The sequence below is a fragment of the Hirsutella rhossiliensis genome (genome assembly GCF_020360975.1).
Source record: "Hirsutella rhossiliensis strain HR02 chromosome Unknown scaffold00001, whole genome shotgun sequence".
Taxonomy (NCBI): Eukaryota; Fungi; Ascomycota; class Sordariomycetes; order Hypocreales; family Ophiocordycipitaceae; genus Hirsutella; species Hirsutella rhossiliensis.
In genome coordinates, this window is record NW_025408667.1 from 3,798,115 (window position 1) to 3,820,887 (window position 22,773).

Genomic DNA, 22,773 nt, shown 5'->3' on the forward strand with positions numbered 1-22,773 from the left:
GCATAACTAGTCTGCCCTCCGGGACTTCGTTAACTAGATAAAATCCTACTTTGGCTACGAGGTAAAGAAGATACGGTCTAATAGAGAGCTATTTACGAAGGATATCTTAAATTGGCTTCGAAAAAGGGGCATTTTACCCCTCCCGTTAGCACCGAATACCCAGGCCTAGAACGGAGGGGCAGAAAGATCAGGGGGTGCTGTAATAGAAAGGGCCCGTACGATGAGACTTGCTGCGAGGCTTCCCCACGACCTTTAGAGGGAAGTCGTGGAGACCGCCTATTACCTTCGGAACCGGACCCCTAGAGGGACTACCTAAGGAATAGACTGGAAATCCCCCCTCGAGCTCTTTACGAAGAAGAGGGCCTCGCTAGCCTACCTTCGTGCCTACGGCTATAAGGCATACGCAATGACTGCCGATGCATAGCTAAAAAGGAAGAAGAAAAGAAAGCTTAATCCTAGAGCCTTTGTTAGTTACCTCGTTGGTTATAATTCTACGAATATCTTCCGGATCTAGATTCCTCTTCTATAGAAGGTTATTTTAACTAGGGATGTGATTTTCGACGAATCTAGCTTCTTCGACGGAAAGAGGGATCAATAGCCCCTCTTACTCTCTTAACGTTAGCTAATTTAGAAGATTTAAATCCCCCCTTCCTAATAGTCTTAAGAAGAAGTCCTAGACGAGGAAACGGAAGAAGAAACCGACATCGAAGCAGTCGAGGATAACGCCGACTTCGAAGAAGAAGAAGAGGAAGCTGCTAGATCAGATAATCTAGACGAAGAAGGAGACTATAGGAAAGCGGTAGAGCTAGAATACGCCTACCTCCCTACGCCTCCTCTTACGGAATAAGAAGAAGATCTAGAAGTAGCTTTTTTAGTTAGTCTTCCCGTCTCGACCCCTAAGGGGGTAGGAAAGGCACCTCTCTCGAAGGATTACCCGGCTGCCTTTTTGTCCCTGCTTCGAGAAGCAAAGGAAGGTATAGGGCCCGATACGGATACTAAAGAAGACTAACCTCTCCCCTATTTCGATCGTTTTTCCGACTTCTACCTAACGCTAATAGAAGACGGTTCCCACGGAGCGTTTATAGCAGGCCGGCTTTTCAAGCCACTATCAGCAAGGAAGGTATATAAAAGAGACCTCCCGGACCTACTAGTAAACCAGAAGCAGCTAGAAAAACACCCCTTAAGAGACCAGTTTTTCCAGGCCTAGAAAGACCACCTAGCCTCACACGAAGAAATAGGGTCTTTCGAAGAGGTCCTTAAAGAAAAGGCAAGAGGAAAACAGGTCCTTAGCTGTAAGTGGGTCTTTATCTATAAGACTAATAAACACGGCTTCCTTTAAAAGTATAAAGCCCGGCTAGTTATCTGCGGGAACCAGCAGGAAAAAGGGGATCTTCCTACTAGGGCAACTACCCTAGCAGGGATGTCTTTTCGGACCCTTATAGCTATAGCAGCAGAATTCGACCTCGAGCTCGATTAGATAGATGCAGTTAACGCCTTTATTAACTGCCTACTCGAGGAAGAAGAAGTTGTCTATATGCGCCTTCTACTAGGCTTCCAATAGCTAGGAAAGGTTCTACGGCTTAGAAAGCTCTATACGGACTACGAAGATCACCCTTCTTTAGCAACAGCATTTAATAGGTTCCTCGAAGCCCTAGGCTTACGAAAGTCCCTTAGGAACCGTGTATAATGCAGAAGGGTAAAATCACGGTCTTTTTCTACGTGGACGACATGATCTGGGCCTACCGAAAGAGGAAGAAGCTGCTGCTAGGGAGGCTATATGAGGCCTGCAATAAAGGTATAAGATAACTAGGCTAGGGAGCTAAAGTAGTTCCTAGGGATACGAATCTTAGAATAGGTCCTAACGGACAATCTAGCTTACCTAAGACGCCTATATCGATAAGGTCGCTTATAAATTCCTCCCTAATTCCCTCGATAAGAAGCTTCCCTCTACGCCTATATTAGACGAAGAGCTTTTGCCTAATCCGTCCTTTTAAGCTAGGGAGTAAGAGAAACACCAATATTAATAGAAGGTAGGCTCCCTGCTTTTTTCAGCTATTTCTACTAGACTAGATATCTCTTTTACGGTCTCCCGGCTAGCTAGGCATAACTAGAATCCTAGCCCTAGGCATTAAGAAGCAGTAGATAGAGCTATCCTTTATCTCTATTTAACGAGATCATATAGTCTGCGCCTAGGAGGGCAGGGAAGGAAACAAGCTGCCGAAATCTTCCTTTATTCGAGCGATTCGTCCTTTGCGGATAATTCCTTAGATAGAAAGAGCTTATAGGGGTATATTATGTCCCTTTTTAGAGGAACCATTGCTTAGAGAGCTTCGAAATAAGCTACCGTTACTATATTAAGCACGGAGGCAGAGCTACTAGCTCTTTTAGAAGCGTTAAAAGAAGCGATTTTCCTTAGCCGGCTGCTAATATCGTTACGACTATAAATTCCGTCCCCGTTAGCTATAGAATACGATAACACGCAAACTATACGAATTCTTACGGAAAACAGTAAGTTATCGACCCAGCTACGGCATATCGATATCCACCAGCATTAGTTACGCTAAGAGGTCTAAAGGGGACTTATTTCCGTCCGTTAGGTTCTAACGGCATCGATAAAAGCCGACGGTCTTACGAAGCCCCTACCGAAGCAGAAGCTAGCTGTCTTTTTATAGCAAATTAGCTAGAAGACGTTCGAGAGAAGCTGTCCTTAGAAGCCCGCCTTAAGAGTCTACGAGGAGCTAATAGCACGTAGGAGGAAGGGAGACGTCTATAGCCGAAGAGAGGAATTAGGACTTATCCTAAAGGAGGGCCCCTAGCTAATTAGGACTTATTCTTCTTAAAGGCCCCCTTGGGACTTGTCCTTAGAGAAGACCCCCTTTCTTGCAGGACTTGATTTCCTCCTTAGGCCCCTTTTCCTAAAGTAGGTCTAAAAGAGCCCGGGGCCAAAACCCGGATTTCTCGAGTAGGGGAGAAGTGCAGACTAAGACCTCCTCTATACGCTTACTAGCCCGAAGCCGTATTAGCTATGCCCTTAAGGGGTAGGCCATAGCTAAGGGGGTGTGTCGCGAAGCGTGGCCTAATTTCGCAGTTCTCGGAGATATCCCTTAGCACGAGGGACCAAGGAAGCTAAAAACACCCGGTGTAGAAAAAGGAAGAAGGAGCTAAAAAGAGGTGCAGAAAGGAGGGTGGGGGCAAGAGGGGAAGCAGAAGTGGCGATGGCTTCCTATGGAGGTGGCGAGAGATAAGACGGATGTGCCGGCAACGGCTATAAAAGAAGGGAAAAAACCGGCAAAAAGCTCAGTAGTTGAAAGGACATTAGTAGCTTCTTTAAGTAGGATCTTCTTTGTTAATTGAGATGCTAGACGGGTATAAAGAGGGGCGTTGGATAGAGGAAAGAAGGACAATTAAGGCAATACAACAATCACTCCCCTACCTTTATTGCTGCCCCCGCAAGAATCAAATCCCTCTGCCCTACCTGTCCGACCCCTTACTTCTAATTTTACCTTCGTGCATTTTTATGCACTTCTCGCATCTCTCTTCGCGAGAATTTTCCCTTAGTAATAAGGGTAATAGTATAAGTTCGTTCTTACCTTTTATTTCTCTAAGTATTTCTTATTTTTTAAAGCTTATATCGTTAATACTTTATTATTCCTCTTTAAGCTACTATTTAAGTTTCGTAAGTATAAGGGCTATATCTATATCTTCTTTATTATATTATTTATAGACTACCTATTATTATTATTAATTTTTATTTTATATATTTTCTTAGAATCGTTTATTATTCTTCTTAATTTAAGTTTAAAAGACTCCTTTAAGATAAGGGTATTCTAGTTCTATAAGTTTAACTTATTTCTATATTTTAAGATCCCTTTATTATATTATTATAAGGGTCTTCTTTAGTAGTTTTAAGAACTATTTAGTACCGTTCTTATCGCTTAAGTATACTATATATTCGTCGTTATAGTATATAGTTTAACTAAGGAGTTTATACTTTAGTTCTTATTTATTAGTAGCGTTTAGGTATTTCTTACTTTTTAAGGCTAGTACTTAGTAGGTTTTCTTCTTTTTATAAGGTTATTTATATTCTTTAAAGTAATATATAAGTTTCCTATAATTTAAATACTTTCCTTTACTTTTCTATATTATATCTAGATCTATCTTACCTAGGTTAGTTATATAAGCGTAGGTAATAAGAGTTTTATACTTCTTTTAATAGTTAGTACGTTAGTTAAAGTTATTCTTATAAAAAGGGTTTTAGTTTCCTCTTCCTTATTTCTTTTCTTAGCGTTATATATACTATCTATCGTCGATTTATACTACTATAGTAATATAGTTTAAGAGGCCGTTAAGTCGATCTTCCTTATAAAGTTTATCCTTAACTTCTTCCTTAAGTCTTTTATAGAATCGCGATATAAGGGGTTCGTCGTCCTATTTAAGTTTTAAGGTAACTTAATAGAATTTAATAGTATAGTCTAATACTAAGGTCCTTTATTAAAGTTTATAAAGTTTTTATTTAGCTTCTTATTTTTTATTAGTTATTTTAAATACCTTAATAATAGATTTTTTAAATCCTTAGAAACTAGTAAAGACTTTATTTATTTTACTATTTCGTTATATTAATTAGTTATTAAGATAGTCCCTTATAATAGGTCTAAACTAAGTAAGTACTATTCTAGAAAAATAATTTCCTACGTAGAGTACCTTTTTAACTAAGTTTAAAAGTTTCGTTAGGTAAAACTAGTAGTAGGCCTTAAGTTAGGTAAGAAAGTCTTAAAGAGTACTATAAGTACCGTTAAATAGTCCTAGCTACTTTAGTTTAACTACTTCTCTAAGGTCCTTAACTTATTTATTACCTCCTTTATTCCTAAGTAACTATACCTCTTATTAAAAGGTAATAATCTCGCGTATTATATCTTAAGGCAATATAATAGCTCTAGAGTTAGTTAATTTAGTTTACTATATAGGTATATTAATAGTTATAATATTACTTAGAATAACGCGGTATTATATTAAATAAGAGCTTTTAATATATAATAACTAGTATTATTCTTAAGGGATAAACCTATTAAGGGGTTTATATTAGTAGATATAATAGGGCGTAGTCTAAGTAATAATAAGTATATTACGTTAGTAATAAGTTAGAGGTTATAAACTATAGACTATAACTAGGTAATTAAATAATTAGAATTAGAGATAAGATTATAATAAAGATTATAATAATTATAATATATTAAAAGCTAGAGAGCTATCTATTTAAAGGAGAAAAAGTAAGTAGCTATATATACTTATAAAGACTATCCTTAGATTATAGGCCTAGCTATAATCCTTAACGTTAGATTATATAAAGTATAGTAATCTTATTAATCCTAGATTACTTAGATCTCTATAATCCCCTCGATCCTATATCTATTAGGTAGTCGTGCTAACTATTTATCCGTTAGACTATATTATATACTTAACGCGGTCGACCGTTAGCGGCCTAGTAGCTATAGTCGTAATACGTTATACGATTATAAGGTTAAGATATTACTCGGTTAAAGCCCTAAGTAAGGTCTTATACTCGCTATAGTATATATAGAAGATAGAGAACCTATTAGATCTTAAGCGGGTAGAAAAGAATATAGATAGTTATTATTACTTTTACTTTAACTTATAAGACTAGTAGCTAGTCTATATTTAACGCGCGTAATAATATATAGTAGCTAGTCTATATAATATATTTAATTATATATAGTAGCTAGTCTATTTAGTTACCTATTAAACTTATACTAGATTTAAGTAGACGGCTAGGTTAAAGTACTAGCCCTATACTAAGGGACTAGTATATAATAATAATACTAGCTTACCTTAGCTATAATACCTTTAAAGCCTAGGTAAGAGCGGGAGTTATAGCCGCTACTATATTATATAGGTCGATTTATATAGTAGTAAGGGCTTCCTTATATATATATAATCTTCTAATACCTTTAAGCTAATATTCTACTTATAAAGTATAATATTTACCCTTAGTAATAGCTTAAGAAGCCTTTAATAAAGAAGCCCCCTCTTTTATATATAAATTATACTAATCCTTATTATTAGGATCTTAATAAGCTACTTTTTTAAATCTAAGACCTTAATATTGGTTAAAGCTTCTATAGCTAACCTTATATTACTAAGAATACTAGCCTACTTATACCTTAAGACTTAAGGCTATATCGAGATAAAGATAACGATACTATATAACTAGCTTTATAGCCGGCCTTATAGTTAGTTAAAGGTATATAGAGATAGCTACCGTGGTCTAGTTAGGTAAGTACCTACTACCTTAACGCTAGTATACGCCGTACGCGTATATAAGCCGAGATCGATAAAAGAGGCAGTTAAGGCTTTATCTAGCTATTATTAAGAAGATCGTAAGCGCGCGTAAATATATAAGGAAGGGGATCTTAAGGGAGATAGGGTAGAGGTATAAGGGCTATACTAGCCTTATTAGTAAAGGAGGTTATCCTAGCTATATAACTTAAGCTAGACTATTAGCTAGGCTATAATATATAACGTAATATATATATATCTTATAATAATTATAAAGATATATTATTTAAACGAATTAAGCTACCTTAAGCTTATAAGTATATATAATCTTTATACTAGCGCGGCTCCCTTCTTTACTATATTAGTATAGCTAAATTAAGTAGTAGGGCTTAGGTAAGCGGGGTATTATAAGAGTCTTTAACTATTATAGGTTATAAGCTTAGGCTATAGCCTAAGCTATATAGTTATATATAAAGGGCTAGATCCTATATATATATATAATTTAATAGTAGCTATAGTATATACCGAAAGATATACCTACGCTAATAGTAATAATAGTAGCTAGATACCGAAGGATAAGGGGGTCTAAGGGGAATAAAGGAAATAAGAAAAGTACTAGGTAGGGTAAGGTAAAGGCAAAGAGGGCTAAAAAGGTATATTAGTAAAAGAGGATATAGAAGAAGATAATACTAATACTGTCTACTAGCTAAGGAGGAAAAGAGACCTCTTTTATAGACTAAATTTTCCCTCCTTCTTCCTTAGATAAATAGGGGCTAAGGGATTATCTAATTAAGAAGAAGGCTAGCTAGAGACTTTACTAAGGATCCTACTAAGGATCCTACTAAGGACCCTACTAAGGACCCTACTAAAGACTCTACTACGCGGGCTATATATTCCTTAGGGTATAGATATATAAGAATATACCCTTATATTCCTATTTTACTATTATAAAGAAATAATTAGGATAAGCCTATCCTTACAAACAAAAATATGCATAAAATGCATAAGTCAATTACGAGCAGAACGGATACCCTATTGCCTATTTTGGCCTAGCGGTTCTAAAGATATCTATAATACGAGAATAGGTAGGGCATAGAACATTCTAGTTAAATCCACTACTTATACTAGAACCCATAGTCTTACGTTAACCATCACGCCACAATCAGACCACCTACTAAGTTAGGAAGATATACTATAGATAGAGCTTTTTAAGCACTATAGAATATGCTAGAAAGCTAACTAATTAGTCTACTAGTAGGCGAGCAATGGTCTATAAAAGACGAAGGATTTCCCTAGGAGTAGTAGATAGAATAAGCAAGTTCGTAAGTATCTTTTACAACGCTATTCTTTTAATATATTATTTAGCCCCTTATATGCTCGTTATAAATTCCGGACGAAATCCTACCCTATACTCCTTCGACCGATCTTTCCGCTTACGTTATCGATTACCCGATTCTACGCTTATTGCTTATACCTTCTTATAACTAGTAAGAGCTTAGTTATTTCTATAACTAAGCTATTATAAGCTAGTTACGCTATTAGTAGCTATTTAACCTAATTGTTTTATTTATAGCTAATATAGTATCGTAAATATTATTTAAGCGTTTAGTTAAGTCGTTCTATTTATCTATTTATTTATAGGTAATAAGCTATACTAAGCTTATATTTCGTCCTTAATTATACTATAAGAGCTTACTAAAACTTAGCTATAAATATACTTCCTCTATTAAAGATAATCTTATTTAGTAGTCTATAATTACTAATAATTATTTATAGGAATATATATACTAGCTCTTTTATATTACTTACTTCTTTATATAGTAAAAAGTATCTATACTTCGTTAGTCTATTAGTAATAATAAATATATTATCGTACTTAATATTAGTTATAGGTTCTTTTAATAGTAGTAGCTTTATAATATAATTAAAAGCTATTAAATCCTATAGTTTCTCTAGTACTAGTAGCGGTTATAATTCTCTATATAGTTTATATCGTTTAGCTTTACTTTATATATAAAGTTTATATTCTTTAATAACTTATTATATTACTTCTTTAAGCTATAGGAAGTTATATTATCGTTTAATCCGTTCTATTATTCTTTAGATTCCTTAGTATCTATATATTAAATATTTATATATATCTTATATAACTTTATCTTATAATTCTAGTAGTATCTAGATTATATCTTTATATATTAGAACTTCTAAATATTCTATATTATATCCGTTTAGTACTTTATATTCTTTTATCTATTTTAGGATCTTTTAGTATATTAAGTTATTAGGTTATACTTTAATTATTATATTTAGCTATCGTTGCTAGTAGTTCTTATTTTCGTTAATTTCTAAGAGCTATCCTTTCGCTATAGGTACCCCTATATTATAGTTACTTTATCGACTAAGGGTATTAGCTCGACCGTTTTCTATTCCTTTTCTATAGATTATTTTATAGTTAAATTCTAATAAATATTCGGCCTATTAAATCTATCGTCTATTTAACTATTATATTATTATAAAGTATAAGATATTCTTATAATCTATATAGACCTTAACTTTATATTTACTTCTAAGAAAGTAATATCGAAATTCCTTAAAAGCTTAAATAATTATAAGGAATTCTTTATCGTAAATAAAGTAATTAAGTTCTACGCTATATAGCTTCTTTAAGTAGAATATAATTAGCTATAGTCTTTCTTTATTATCCTTTTATCCGATTTATACTCTTAAAGTAAAGTCTAATATATCGGTTTTAAGTTTAATTTATCGTTTTAGATTAAAGGTAGTTAAGACTAGTTCTTATATAATTATAGTTTTAATATATTTAAAAGCTTCGTTAGCTTTATTATCCTATATAAATTCTTTTTCCTTCTTTATTAAGTTATATAGTAGTACTATAATCTTTCTAAAATCTTTAATAAATCGTCGGTAGTAATTTATAAATCCTAGGAAACTTTATACGTCCTTAACGTTCTTTAGTATTAGCTATTCTTTAACTAAGTTAATTTTATCTTATTATATTTATATCTCTCTTAGTAAGATTATATATCTAAGGAAGTTTACTTCTTATATATAGAACTTACTTTTCTTTAGTTTAACTAGTAACTTTATATTCTAAAGTATATAGAGTACTTTATAGATATATTCCTTATATTCTTTTAAGGTATCTAAGAAGATTAGGATATTATCTAGGTATACTACTATAAAGATATCTAAGTATTTATATAGGATATTATTAATTATCCGTTAAAAGGTAGCTAGTATATTTATAAGTCTAAATAGTATTACTAGATATTCGAATAGTTTAAATTTCGTTTTAAAGGCTATTATCTATTTATATCCCTTTTTTATATATATTAAGTTATAGGCGCCTTTAAGATTAAGGGCTATAAACTATTTTTTACTATATAGTCGATCTCGTAGTTTTAATATAAGCGGTAATAGTATTTAGTCCTTTATTATAATATCGTTTAAGCGTTTATAGTCGATAACTAGTTATAGCTTATTATTTTTCTTTAAAATAAATATAACTAGGTAGCCTACTTTAGATATTAACGTTTATATATATACCTTTTATAGATTCTTATTAAGGTAATCGTATAGCGTTTATAGTTGCTTTTTATTTAGGTTATAGATCTTATAGAACGTTAGCGTTATTCTATCCTTAAGATAAATTTCGTAGTCTTATTAGCTATATTTAAGTAACCCTATCTTAAGTTTTTCTTTAAAGAGTTTATTATATTTTCGGTATTCTTATAGGATATTCTTTATTCTATCTTATAAGCTTTATTCTTTCTTTTAAGAGCTAGTTTCCCTTAACTTAAGCTCTTTATTAATTTATTTAAGGTCTTTCCTTAAAGTAGTAATAACTTTTTAGATCTTTATATTATATCCTTTATTCTATTTATATTAGATGCTAGGTTATATAGCTATATTAGTTAGTATATAGGTCTTATTAGTCGATTTTATTATATCCGCTAGTTTAGTTACTATTTTCGTTTACATTACTAAAGCTTATAATAATTTACTTAAATAGTTATCCCTTTTATCTTATTTAGTAGCTAAATTATTATAAAACTTTACTTTCTTTTAAATCTACTAGTCTTAGAAACTTATATCTTTATTTTAATATAGCTAGCTAGTTCTTTAGTTAATTAATAAGTTGCTCTCTTATAGCTATAGAAGCCTTAATATAAAGTCGTATTCTTTAATATCTATAATATTAAAGTTAACTTATTTATTATAGCCCTAGATATTAATATTAAGGTAATTAATCTCTATATTAATAATTCTATTATTATAGTTAAAGGCCTCTCCTTCGATATTTATAAGTTTATATAGATCTATCTTATATCTTTATATAAGTTAGTAACGATTAACGACTCTAAGTAAAACGTAATTACCTATCGTATTATAGTTTAAAAGTATATATATATAATATCCTACGATTTAAATATCTAATACTATTTAGTTACTATAGCTTACTATTACTATATATAGGGTCCTTAGATCTTATCGTATTATACTAGTTTATAGCCCTTTTATAAATAGCATACCTTATTTTTTACCTAGTCCTTATTTATTTTATTTAGGTATTCTTCTTTAATTTATTATTAATATCGTTTCTTTATATATTTATTATATAGTATTATATTAGGGCTTAAGAGACTAATTTCTTATAGCTAATCGAAGATTTCTTATTTCTCGACGCTATATTATTTATATTATATTACTTTATAGTTAATTATATACTATACTTTATAATTTTATTTATTTTTATACTAAAGGTTAAGTTTTTATTTAGCGTCTTTTTATTTTTCGCGTAATATTTCTATATCGATTCTTCCTTAGTTAAATATAGCCTATAGCCTTTATACGTATTACTAATAATCTTTTAGTATACTATTATATTATTTATACTATACTTATACCTTTTTATATTTATAAACTTTATAGTTTAAGTATATATATTCGTTATAATCTTCTTTATTATATTTAATTTATTACGTAAGTCTTTAAAAGATTAATAGTTTAAATGCCTTAAAGCGAGTAGCGTTATACTATTCCTTTATTTTAGCGTATTTATAGATTTTATATATCTTTAAAAGATATCTTATTAATAAACTATAATTATCGCGGTATTTAAGTAGTATACCGTAATTAGGTTCTAATAATATAACTTAGTCGTTTAGGTAGCGTTAATCGATTTTCTAGTAGTTTAGTTTTATACTTAGGTAGGGTTTTAAAAGTACTTATCCTTCGAACCTAACTAAGAAGGTATTATATTATACCTTTATCTAGAAGTATATTATATAATCTAAGTAGATATAGAATATATATAAAATTTACTTATAGTACTTATAAGTAAGTAGTATTTATAGATTATCTTTAAATTCTCCTTATAGTTACTATTCCTATTATAGAGCTATAAAGGTATCGACTATAGTAATAGCTATAGCGTAGTCTCCTTTATATAGTACTAGTTAATATCGAATTAATATACCTTATTAGTTTTCTATAAGAATTTAAGGTATTTATTAGGTTCTAATTTTAAGTATTTCTTTAAATTCTTCGAAGTATAAAGCGTATTCTTTAATCGTAGTATTTCCCCTTAGTAATAAGGGTAGTAGTATAAGTTCGTTCTTATCTTCTATTTCTCTAGGTATTTCTTATTTTTTAGAGCTTATATCGTCGATACTTTATTAGTCCTCTTTAAGTTATTATCTAAGTTTTATAAGTATAAGGGCTATATCTATACCTTCTTTATTATATTATTTATAGACTGCTTATTATTATTATCGATTTTTATTTTATATATCTTCTTAGAATTATTTACTATTCTTTTTAATTTAGTCTTAAGAGACTCCTTTAAGATAGGGGTATTCCGGTTCTATAAATTTAACTTATTTCTATATTTTAGGATCCCTTTATTATATTATTATAAGGGTCTTCTTTAATAGCTTTAAGAACTATCTAGTACTATTCTTATTACTTAAGTATACTATATATTCGTTATTATAATATATAGTCTAACTAAGGAGTTTATACTTTAGTTCTTATCTATTAATAGCGTTTAAGTATTTCTTACCTTCTAGGGCTAGTACTTAGTAGGTTTTCTTCTCCTTATAAGGTTATTATATTCTTTAAAGTAATATCTAAGTTTCCTATAGTTAAAATACTTTCTTTTACTTTTTTATATTATATTTAGGTCTATCCTACCTAGGTTAGTTATATAAGTATAAGTAATAGGAGTTTCGCGCTTCTTTTTATAATTAGCTCGTTAGTTAAAGTTATTCTTATAAGAAGGGTTCTAGTTTCCTCTTCTTTATTTCTTTTCTTAGCGTTATATATACTATCTATTATTAATTCGTACTACTATAGTAATATAGTCCGAGAGGTTATTAAGTCGATTTTCCTTATAGAGCTTATCCTTAACTTCTTCTTTAAGCCTATCGTAGAATCGTAATATAAGGGGTTTATTATCTTAATTAAGCTTTAAGGTAACTATAAGAAGGTATAAGTAATAAGCGTAGAATCGGGTAATCGATAACGTAAGCGGAAAGATCGGTCGAAGGAGTATAGGGTAGGATTTCGTCCGGAATTTATAACGAGCATATAAGGGGCTAAATAATATATTAAAAGAATAGCGTTGTAAAAGATACTTACGAACTTGCTTATTCTATCTACTACTCCTAGGGAAATCCTTCGTCTTTTATAGACCATTGGTCGCCTACTAGTAGACTAATTAGTTAGCTTTCTAGCACATTCTATAGTGCTTAAAAAGCTCTATCTATAGTATATCTTCCTAACTTAGTAGGCGGTCTAATTATGGCGTGATGGTTAACGTAAGACTATGGGTTCTAGCATGAGTAGTAGATTTAACTAGAATGTTCTATGCCCTACCTATTCTCGTATCGCGGATATCTTCGGAACCGCTAGGCCAAAATAGGCAATAGGGTATCCGTTCTACTCGTAATTGACTTATGCATTTTATGCATATTTTTGTTTATAAGGATAGGCTTATCCTAACCCGCTTTTCCTAGAGGAAGGTATAGTTATCTAGTAGAGGTCTTTGTCTTTTAAGGGTTATTCCCTTAGACTATATTATAGAGCCTCTTTTTACTAGCTTATTCTATAAAGCCTCCCTATGCCTATTATTTCTTTATAATAGTAAAATAGGAATATAAGGGTATATTCTTATAGTAACTTAATAGAACTTTATAGTATAATCCGATATTAAGATCCTTTATTAGAGTTCTTAAAGTTTCTATTTAGCTTCTCGTTACTCGTTAGTTATTCTAAATACCTTTATAATAGCTTCTTTAAATCCTTAGAAACTAGTAAAGACTTTATCTATCTTATTACCTTATCGCGCTAGTTAGTTATCGAGAAAATCCCTTATATTAGGTCTAAACTAAGTAAGTACTATTCTAGATAAATAATTTCCTACGTAGAGTACCTTTTCGACTAGGTCTAAGAGTTTAGTAGGGTAAAACCGGTAGTAGGCCTTAAGTTAGGTAAGAAAGTCTCGAAGCGTGCTATAAGTACTATTAAATAGTCCTAGCTATTTTAGTTTAACTACTTCTCCGAGGTCCCTAACTTATCTATTGCCTCCTTTATTCCTAAGTAACTATACCTTATATTAAAAGGTAATAATCTCGTATATTATATCCTAAGGCGATATAGTAGCTTTAGAGTTAGTTAATCTAGTTTACTATATAAGTATATTAATAGTTACGATATTACTTAAAGTAACGCGGTATTATATTAAATAAGAGCTTTTAACGTATAATAACTAGTATTATTCTTAAAGGATAAACCTATCGAGGGGTTTATATTAGTAGATATAATAGGGCGTGGTCTAAGTAATAATAAGTATATTACGTTAGTAATAAGTTAGAGGTTATAGACTATAGACTATAACTAAGTAATTAGTATTAGAGATAGAATCGTAATAAAGATCTATATTAAAAGCTATCGAGCTATCTATCTAAAGAAGTAAAAGTAGGTAGCTATATATACCCGTAGAGACTATCCTTAGATTACGGTCCTAGCCGTGATCCCCTTCGTAGCTTACTATAGCTTACTCGTAAGCTATGCTCCTTAGTAGTAATCTATCTATATAAGGCTTACTTAGCTTACGTACGCTCTAAGTAAGCTAAGCCTAAGTGACTTCTCGTCCTAACTATTATTCCGAGCCGCCTTATCACGTAAACGTGGCCGGCTCTCCTACGGCCCGCTAACCGTAGTTATAATACCTAGGCCCTTATTAGCCTTACTATAGCTATAGAGGCTATATATAAGTAATAATATAAAAATAACTATATATTAAAAGCTTAAAAAATAAGTAGATTCTATATAAGCAATGTTAGTTTAATTTATATAGAGCGATAATACTTTTATAGAGTATAAAGGGGGGGGGGGTAAGTAGATAGGGGGGTAAGTATAGTATTATTAAAATAAAGAAGATGTAAAATTCTAGGATAACTATAGATAACTGCCTTTTTCTAGCTAGAAGAATAGCTAGGGAAGTAATAGTTAGAACGAAAAGTTCTAAAACTAGCTATGCACTAGAAGGGGCATAGTGCATAGTAGTAGAATGTATCTATGCTAGATTTAAGGGGTCAGCCAGCCACACGGCGTCCGTAAGGCGGCGTCCGTAGCAGAGTGGTTCGGCGCGTATAGTTATTGCCGATAAAAAAGTATATCGAGTTAAAAGGTTAACGAGCGACTTCAAGTTTGTTATTTCTATACCCTTCCCTTCTACATGTCTTCAGTTCTACCACTTCGCCACGGCCAACAACACCAAACAACCACCGTAAATGCATAACTCCCAACCACAACGCAAGATTCCCCTCGGGGCTCGCCACAGCTCGACTGGAATAGAAGCCGCCGCACGTATGAAGAAATATGTATGAGAACGGCGGTGGATCCTCCGGCTGCGCCGTCGTACCACTCCGTCATTCAGCTTCCTACTCTGTGGCTGCCTCCCTTCAATTCACAGGGTGCGCCCAGCCATGATTGTCCTTTCCACCAGTCTGCCATGCCTGTTTCCCAGTGTCCAAGAGCTCGGATCCTTCGGCAGCCATTGATTCAAGAACCAGCCGAACTGAGGTGTCTACTCCGCGTATCGAATCCTCGGTCCGCCCTTGTCAGGGTTTGTCGATGGGTTAAGCTTCCACTTGTACTCGTTCTCGGGAGGGAAACCTTTTGCATCCTTTAGATAGTTGTTGCCTGACCAGTCGTTATCCATCGATTCGAATGATTCCTTCGTCACTGGGAGCGTGGATGGATCAAAGATAGGCCTGCTGAAGCGGTTGTAGGCGATAAAAGTACTTCTGTCGCCGGGGACCGCGTTAGTAGGCGTTGCCACCCGCATCGAAACGCGGCGGATTTCGACGGCGTCGTCTCGAATCGGCTTAACTCCCATGTATGAGTAGATCAGGTTTAAGGCCGGAATAGAGAGGCCGTGAAAGACGATAGAAAAGAGAACAAGCCAGTATACCACGGGCCCAATAGCCCTCATCAATTCCGTCTCCTCCCTATCGCCCTCTCCCGGCTTGGGAAATAGGTGGCGGGTATGCTCGAGGTAGAAGACAGCGCCGGCGCCGATGGGCCCAAAGTATCCCATAAACAATGCTTCCTTCCAGTTCTTAACAACATCTGGCATAAGCTTATAGGTGATAAGAATAGAAGGGATACGGCGGAAAATCAATACCATGAAGCCTAAGAGAAATAGGCGACCGTAGGTAAGACCTGTACCGTTAGGGTCGTTAAACTTAGACCAGGGAATAATTGTTCCAATATACATAAAACCACCAAAGTTAAGCAAAACGTCGATACAAGAGTTGACTTCGTCGTGGCGGTTTTCCGTCTCCTCGAGATATCTGCCATCCCAGTTAAGGGCATTGCCGGCAACAAAGCAGGCCAAGAGGTCGTCTGTTCCGATGGCGCCGCAGGTGCCCACAAGGAACATGCCTAGAGCAGCTGGGAATAGGAGATATGATTCTCCATCGATCCATTTTCTATAACAAAAGTTAGCTTGGTATAGCGAGGGACGGCGTTCTAAAGTAGAATAGACTTACCTCCGGAGAGCAAACTTAATAGCCTTGCATGAGCCGTAGCCGACGACTGCGCCATATAAGACGGACAGAAGAACAATGTAGAGCCAGGTTTCAAGGAACCAGTTCTTCATAGCCACACCGACGCCGCCTCCGAGACGGCCAACTTCTTCTTCGCGGGCAAAAAGCATACGAACGGCCTCGCCGGCGGCAGCGATAACACCCTCCTTCTGCTTACCCGCCCTAGGAATGTCGGCATAACGGATAAGGTAGACGGCGAGCATAAGAAACGGGAAGCCGAACCCGTCGTTCGCACCGGCCTCGGACGAGATAAGCTCACGAAGAGGACGTGCAACGTACTTATCGGCGAAGGGGCCTTTGGCGATAGCCTGCGAAAGGATAGGGTCGGTGCAAGTAACGCATGAGCCGATGACGAGGGCAGCCAGCAGAGTAAGCTTAGGCACTGTAGCCATTATGCAGAGGGTCGTGCAGAGCCACATAATGGTCATAACCGGGAGTAGACAGATGGTCATTTCCTTCCACCGCGTTAGGTTATACTTCGCAGGGAGCTGGTAGCCGGCGATGACTAGTTGAAGACCAATCATTACTCGGGTAACGCCCTAATACGTGTAGATGTATGAGTTAGTTTACGCTTCAAGTACGTAAATAGACTCAGGTTAGGAAAAGGGAAAGAAAGGTGGCAATGTGGAAGCCCTGGCTTCAATGTTTCTTGGGTAACATATGTTTGGCAGGAGATGTGCGACCACTCACTAGAGTGATTTCAGAAGTCTGTCCCCTTTCGGCCGAGCCCCATCTCTCACTGTCGAGGAACTTGGCAGCTATAGGGCCCAGGACGACGCCGATGGCGACAGCCGGCACTGAAATGGTTAGTACAACGAGCACAGCGACGAACTGCGGCGTCAAAGCACTCACAGGCTTCGCCAAGATACCATCTCTGCTTGATCTTGACCGAGATGATGCCATAGAGCACGATAAAGGTGCCTTATCTCGAAGTTAGTTGCCATAGAAGACGGAAACTGTGTTTGCGAGTTGGGGCTAGTTTACCCAAGATGGCCAGGACAATATTGAGCTCGGAGACGTCGAGACTCGGCATATTGGCGGATCGAACAGCAAACCGGGTCTCGGGTTGCTAAGCAGGCAGCGGTAGGGCGGAAGGAATCGCAATCGAGTGACCTTGACCTGCAAGGTGACGACAGGACTGGAGTTTGGTGGCCAAGTTTGGTTGCCTTGCAACCAGGCTGGGGGGGTTGTTTGCTAACACGATTTTCGGCCCATTCTCGGAAGACGATGGCAACGAGCGGAGTAGAAGACAAGCAAGCCTTCGATAGGCCGAGCGAGGAACACAGCAAAAGACGCAAGACTCGACGTAATTGGGCTTGACTGGCGAAAAACAACGTAAATGATGTGAACAGGGACACAATAAGTAACAGCCTCGGGAAGCAAAAGGAATTTAAAGGGGGAATGGCCAAGAGACGCTTTATGTAGTGTTTCTTTTTAGAGCCGCCAGACGTAAAACGTCGAATGTCTGCCTGTTGGATGGAGGTGGAGGGAAAGCGCTGCGGTATAGCGTGTGGAGCCCGAAGGGGGGTTCCTGCAGTCGCATGAGCCCGACGAAACATGCGGGGGGCAAGGTTCACTGTAGACGGGGACGTTGGAGCATCAATGGCCACACGAGATGCTTGCCACCAGCCACGCTCGTCATTAACCACGGCTCTTGATGTTTTGTTTTCTTGGCGCTCTCTTGTCCGAGGGAGGCGACATTGGTCGTCCAGTACCTTTGCTACCTTGCCACTCGTCTATGTTGAGCTAGGGGCGCTCTTCTTGGCGCGTATTACATTTGAAAATCTCCCTGGTAAACTCTTGACATATGTCTGGGTGTGGTCGGGACCGATAAGGGGTTAGTCAATAACAATAATTACGGCGGCGATGCAGATCATAGCCATTGGACGGGCCAAGAGCCGTGCTGTCTTGTCCAAGGGAGGCGATTAGCCGCCTAGTATTTCACCATACTTCAATACCTATCCACTCATCTATTTTCAGCCAGGGGCGCGCTTCTTGGCGCGTATTACAATTTGGAATGTCTCCCCGTAAACTCTTGGCATACGCCTGTGCGTGGTCGAGACCAACGAGGGGTAGGTACTAGGTAGGCCAGCAATTGTAAACACGATGCGCAGATGATGGTCATTGGACGGGCCGACGTCTTTTTAACGCCAGAATCCATGAAGAGGTGTTGCGGCGGCTGTCCCAGATGTGGTGAGTTGGTTGACGTCTCTGTCCGAATCGGAAACGCCCACTGTCCTCTACTCTAATAAGACAAAGTACATGCATGTTATGACTAGTATGTACATTCGGCCAAGGTAATTCTCGCCAAGCCGTTCGATTAGCTTTGTTGCATGTATCGACTTCCTCGTCCTAGCTACGACGAGACTGGTTCGAAGACTACCTGTATGTGCATGTGCGTGGGCATTCCCGGATGAGAAAGTCCTTACGCAACAATTAACAGCCGGCTCTATTATTAGATCAAGCCTCTTGCCCGAGAGATCCACGCGGGGCCCGAAGTCTGGCCTCTGGCGATGAAACACACTACAAACGTTCATCTTGGCCCTCGCGAGGCGTCCCCGAGCCTGCTGCAGCCCTGCGCTATACACTAAGCAAAGCGCCATGGTGCAGAGTTGCGTGAAGGAGCACGGATACCGTGCCTCAATGCTCGAGTATATACATCCATGGACTCGTCGTCGACTGCGAGGCAGCAGGCTGTCAATACCATCCAACCTCTATCAGCAACAGCGCAAGTCGGCGTCGTTGCTTCGCCGAGGACCCCCGAGGCTTTGCAGGGCAGAGCGTCTCCCATCAAATAATATCCGCCATGGCAGGCGAATCTGATGACAGCTTCCTGCAGTATCACGAACCTGGGAGTAGGTCTTGTCGATGACGGACAACCGGTGCCTGGCTGACCGACTTGGCGCAGTTATCCAGCTGCTGATTCTGATTTCCTTCTTCTTCTTCCTCTCCCTGGCGCAGTGGGCATCCGGCAAGATCTTCAAGGCTGGCCTGATCGGACAGATCATCGTCGGTCTGCTATACGGGAGGCCCGTCGGCAACATCCTGCCGCAGGAATGGCAAAAGTCGTTTGTCGACCTAGGCTACATCGGCCTGATCCTCATCATCTTCGGCGGCGGCCTGACGGTGCGGCTCGACCTCCTCAAGAAGAACTTTGTGCCGTCGTTGGCAGCCGCCACCATCGGGGTCCTGACGCCCATCGGCCTTTGCTACGGCCTCTTGTATGCGGGCTTTGGATACAGTACGGTGCTCCCCTCTCTGGCCATGTTGCGCCAACGTCGACTGACGGCCATGCGTGGCGCAGATGCCGTCGAGACCTTTATCATAGGCGCCGCCCTCTCGACCACGTCGCTGGGCACCACGTTTGTCGTCATTGGCCGCGCCGTCAAGGGAACCGACTTCTCCCAGACGCGCATTGGCACCATCCTCATTAGCGCCGCCGTCTTCGATGACGTCTCGGGCCTGATCATGGCAAGGCATGTAGCCGTCGGCCCGTGGCGAGCATGCATGCATGTACACGACAGCTGCTAACACGGGGGACCTACAGCATCATCCGCAATCTCGGATCGAGCGGCTCCATAAATATCGGCTGGCTGATCGGCCGCCCCATCGTGGCCAGCGTCGCCATGGGAGTCGCCTCGCCACTACTCGCCAAGTTTGTCCTAGGCCCCCTGTTCCGGCGATACGTCGAACACCACTTTGTGCGCTTTAAGCACGTGTCTAACATCGTCCTGATGGTGCTGGTGCTGTGCACCTTCATCTCTATTTCCGCCTTTGCCGGCGCCTCGGTGCTGTACGGCTCCTTTCTGGCCGGCACGTTCCTCTCCAGCCTTCCCTGCATCCATCCCGACGCCCCGTTTATGGTTCTCAGCCGCGAGCACGGCGAGACGGCCCCGGGCAAGACGCCCAACTTTACGCACACGTTTGAAAAATACGTCCTTGGCGCCCAGACGTACATCCTCGAGCCTATGTTCTTCGCCAGCATCGGCTTCGCCATTCCCTTTAAGTCCCTCTGGACCGGCGAGGCCGTCTGGAAGGGCCTCGTCTTCAGCATCCTCATGGTCTTGGGCAAGGCCGTCGTCGGCGCCGTCGTGCCCGTGTGGGAGGTGGCGGCTCGGCAGCCACGGGAAAAGGAGGTGTCGCTGGCCAAGGCGACCTGGCGGCCTGCGACGCTCCTTGGCATGGCCATGGTCGCGAGAGGCGAGATCGGCCTGCTCATCATCCAAATCGGCCTCAACGAGACTGATTTTATGTCCAAGGACGCATTTGTCACGGCCGCATGGGCCATCGTGCTCAATACCATCCTGGGCCCTGTGTGCGTTGGCTTTCTTCTCAAGTACCACGGGCAGACCATTACCACGGACCCGAGATGGGGGATTCAGGAGCATCGAGTGGCCGCGGGCCAACCCGACACCGAAACCGACGAATCGCCCAAGCGCCGGTGGTTGGACCGGAGATATAGCCGCCGCATGAGCCAGCTGCCGAGTTCGGTTTCACAGACGACACAGAGCAGCGAGCATGTTGAGGAGGTATAGGCCCCAAAGGCATAGAAGATATAACTCAAACGTCTCCTGTTCAATCCTAAGAGGGTTGTACTGGCTGCGACGTGGTTTGCACTCGGTCCAAGCATATAGACTTAAAGCTGCTGTACCACTTCTTCCGCGCGAGGTGACGACACAACATATCGGAGGTAAGCCGTAGAAACCGGAGGATATCCGGAGCGACTCTGGCAGTTCCCTGATCGACTTGAAGTCGCTGATGACACGGCCGGCTGGTGAGACGACAAGGCAAGAATAGATCCTGTTCTTAAACGGATCCTCGCCCCTAGAAGTATACAAGCTTGGTTTGGTCTTGCCGATCGATAGATACCCGTTAAAATCACTGGCTAGCCTTAAGTTCTGCCTGTTAGACCGCCGCCTCTTGGATCCAGACGTGTTGTCAGACGTATTATTAGAGGATAATTTGCGCTTGTGACTTGCTGTATTCGTGCTTTCTACGGCTGATGGTAGATCTGAGAAGTGGACATCTTTATCCCGGAACCGGTGAGGTTTTGGAAACTCTAGTCCCTTCCGCATGTCTGCAATGGTGGTGATTTGACGGTGGGCCACCACTCTCGCTACTTACTAAAATACTTCGAACACCCGTTACGTTGCCAAGGCAATGGGCTTAACGCTGAATATCCAGCCCGAAGGCTGCACATCGTATACCTGCAATTCGACTTTCCCAGGGGGATCCCGTAGAACACTCTTTCGCCTGCAGCGGCCAACCAGTTATTTAAAACGCTTCCTGGCAGGCCCGATCTAGCTATATACCATATATCGAACCGCCCCCTTCCCTGTAGCTTATAGGAAGGCGATATTTAGTCAAGGTAAAGTGGTGGGTGGATACGGTGCATCGGTCACCTGTTGAGCCTGACGACGTTGCTGGTCAGTAGTTCGCGCGTGGCCACATCCGATGCCTGGATGGCCCAACCCGTGTTTACCGGGAAGGCTGCCGGGAGGCGGCGTAGGTCGAAACAGACATATTGCAGGGATTATCGCGCTAAGCATAGGTTAAAGCCATCGCGCCTCGACTATAGCCTAAATAGGCATAAGTGCTATTTTTTAGTTTAAAGGAAAATCCACTAATATATAATCCTAGGTAGGCTACTACTATAGTCCTAACTATATTTTATCTTCCTTAAAAGCCTTCCGCTTCTTTTTTTTATATATTATTACTTATATATAGCCTCTAGGGCTATAGCGAGGCTAGTAGGGGCCTAGGCCCTTATTAGTAGTCCTAGCTAGCTATAGAGCCTAGGGGCTTATAACTAATTAGGGAAAGGGTAGCTATAAAGGCAAAGATAAAGGAAAGGTTAGTTTAGTTTGTCCTACGCGGTGCTTTCCCCCCCTAAGGGCCCTAAGGCCCCTAGGTTACTCCTTTTTAAGCTACTTAGCTATCCCTATCTCTATCTTAGCTAAGAAGGTTAAAAGGGCTTCCCTTCCTTCTTTAAAGCTATAGAGAAGAGGTAGGCTAAGGGCCTCCTTTTATCTCTTAGAGGTCTAGTAAAGGACCTCTCTTTCCTTCTTATAGTTTGGGCACCTTAGGATAAGGTGCTTAGCCGTATAACTTCCTTAGCTATAGCGGTAGTCGTCTCGGTCTACCTTATTAGTCCTTTTTAAGAAGGAAAATAAGAAGCTAGCCTTAAAAAGGAGCTAGTAAAAGGCTAAGAGGGTTAGCCTAGGCCTCTTTATAAGGTCCCTTTCTAGGCTAAGGGCTAAGCGGGGGGTCTTTTAAATAAATATATAGTACTTACTTAGGCCCTTAGCCTTAGGGCCTTTAGCTACTTCGGTATCTTAAA

At 38.8% G+C, this 22,773-nt stretch overlaps 2 protein-coding genes across 2 annotated transcripts; one reads left to right on the top strand and one right to left on the bottom strand.

Annotated features, from left to right (window-relative positions):
- Positions 1 to 15,409: 15,409 nt before the first annotated feature.
- HRG_00466 (sodium/hydrogen exchanger family domain-containing protein) lies at positions 15,410 to 17,466 on the bottom strand (the record flags this gene model as incomplete). Its single annotated transcript, XM_044858937.1, has 7 exons — positions 15,410 to 16,047; positions 16,111 to 16,316; positions 16,377 to 16,503; positions 16,591 to 16,972; positions 17,124 to 17,230; positions 17,286 to 17,354; positions 17,418 to 17,466. The coding sequence occupies 7 exons, from the start codon at positions 17,464 to 17,466 to the stop codon at positions 15,410 to 15,412; spliced, it is 1,578 nt and encodes a 525-aa protein (XP_044725337.1).
- Positions 17,467 to 19,239: 1,773 nt separating this feature from the next.
- On the top strand, positions 19,240 to 20,968 carry HRG_00467 (sodium/hydrogen exchanger family domain-containing protein; the record flags this gene model as incomplete). Its single annotated transcript, XM_044858938.1, has 4 exons — positions 19,240 to 19,288; positions 19,342 to 19,674; positions 19,738 to 19,909; positions 19,981 to 20,968. 4 exons carry the CDS (start codon positions 19,240 to 19,242, stop codon positions 20,966 to 20,968), a joined length of 1,542 nt encoding a protein of 513 aa, XP_044725338.1.
- Positions 20,969 to 22,773: the final 1,805 nt, after the last annotated feature.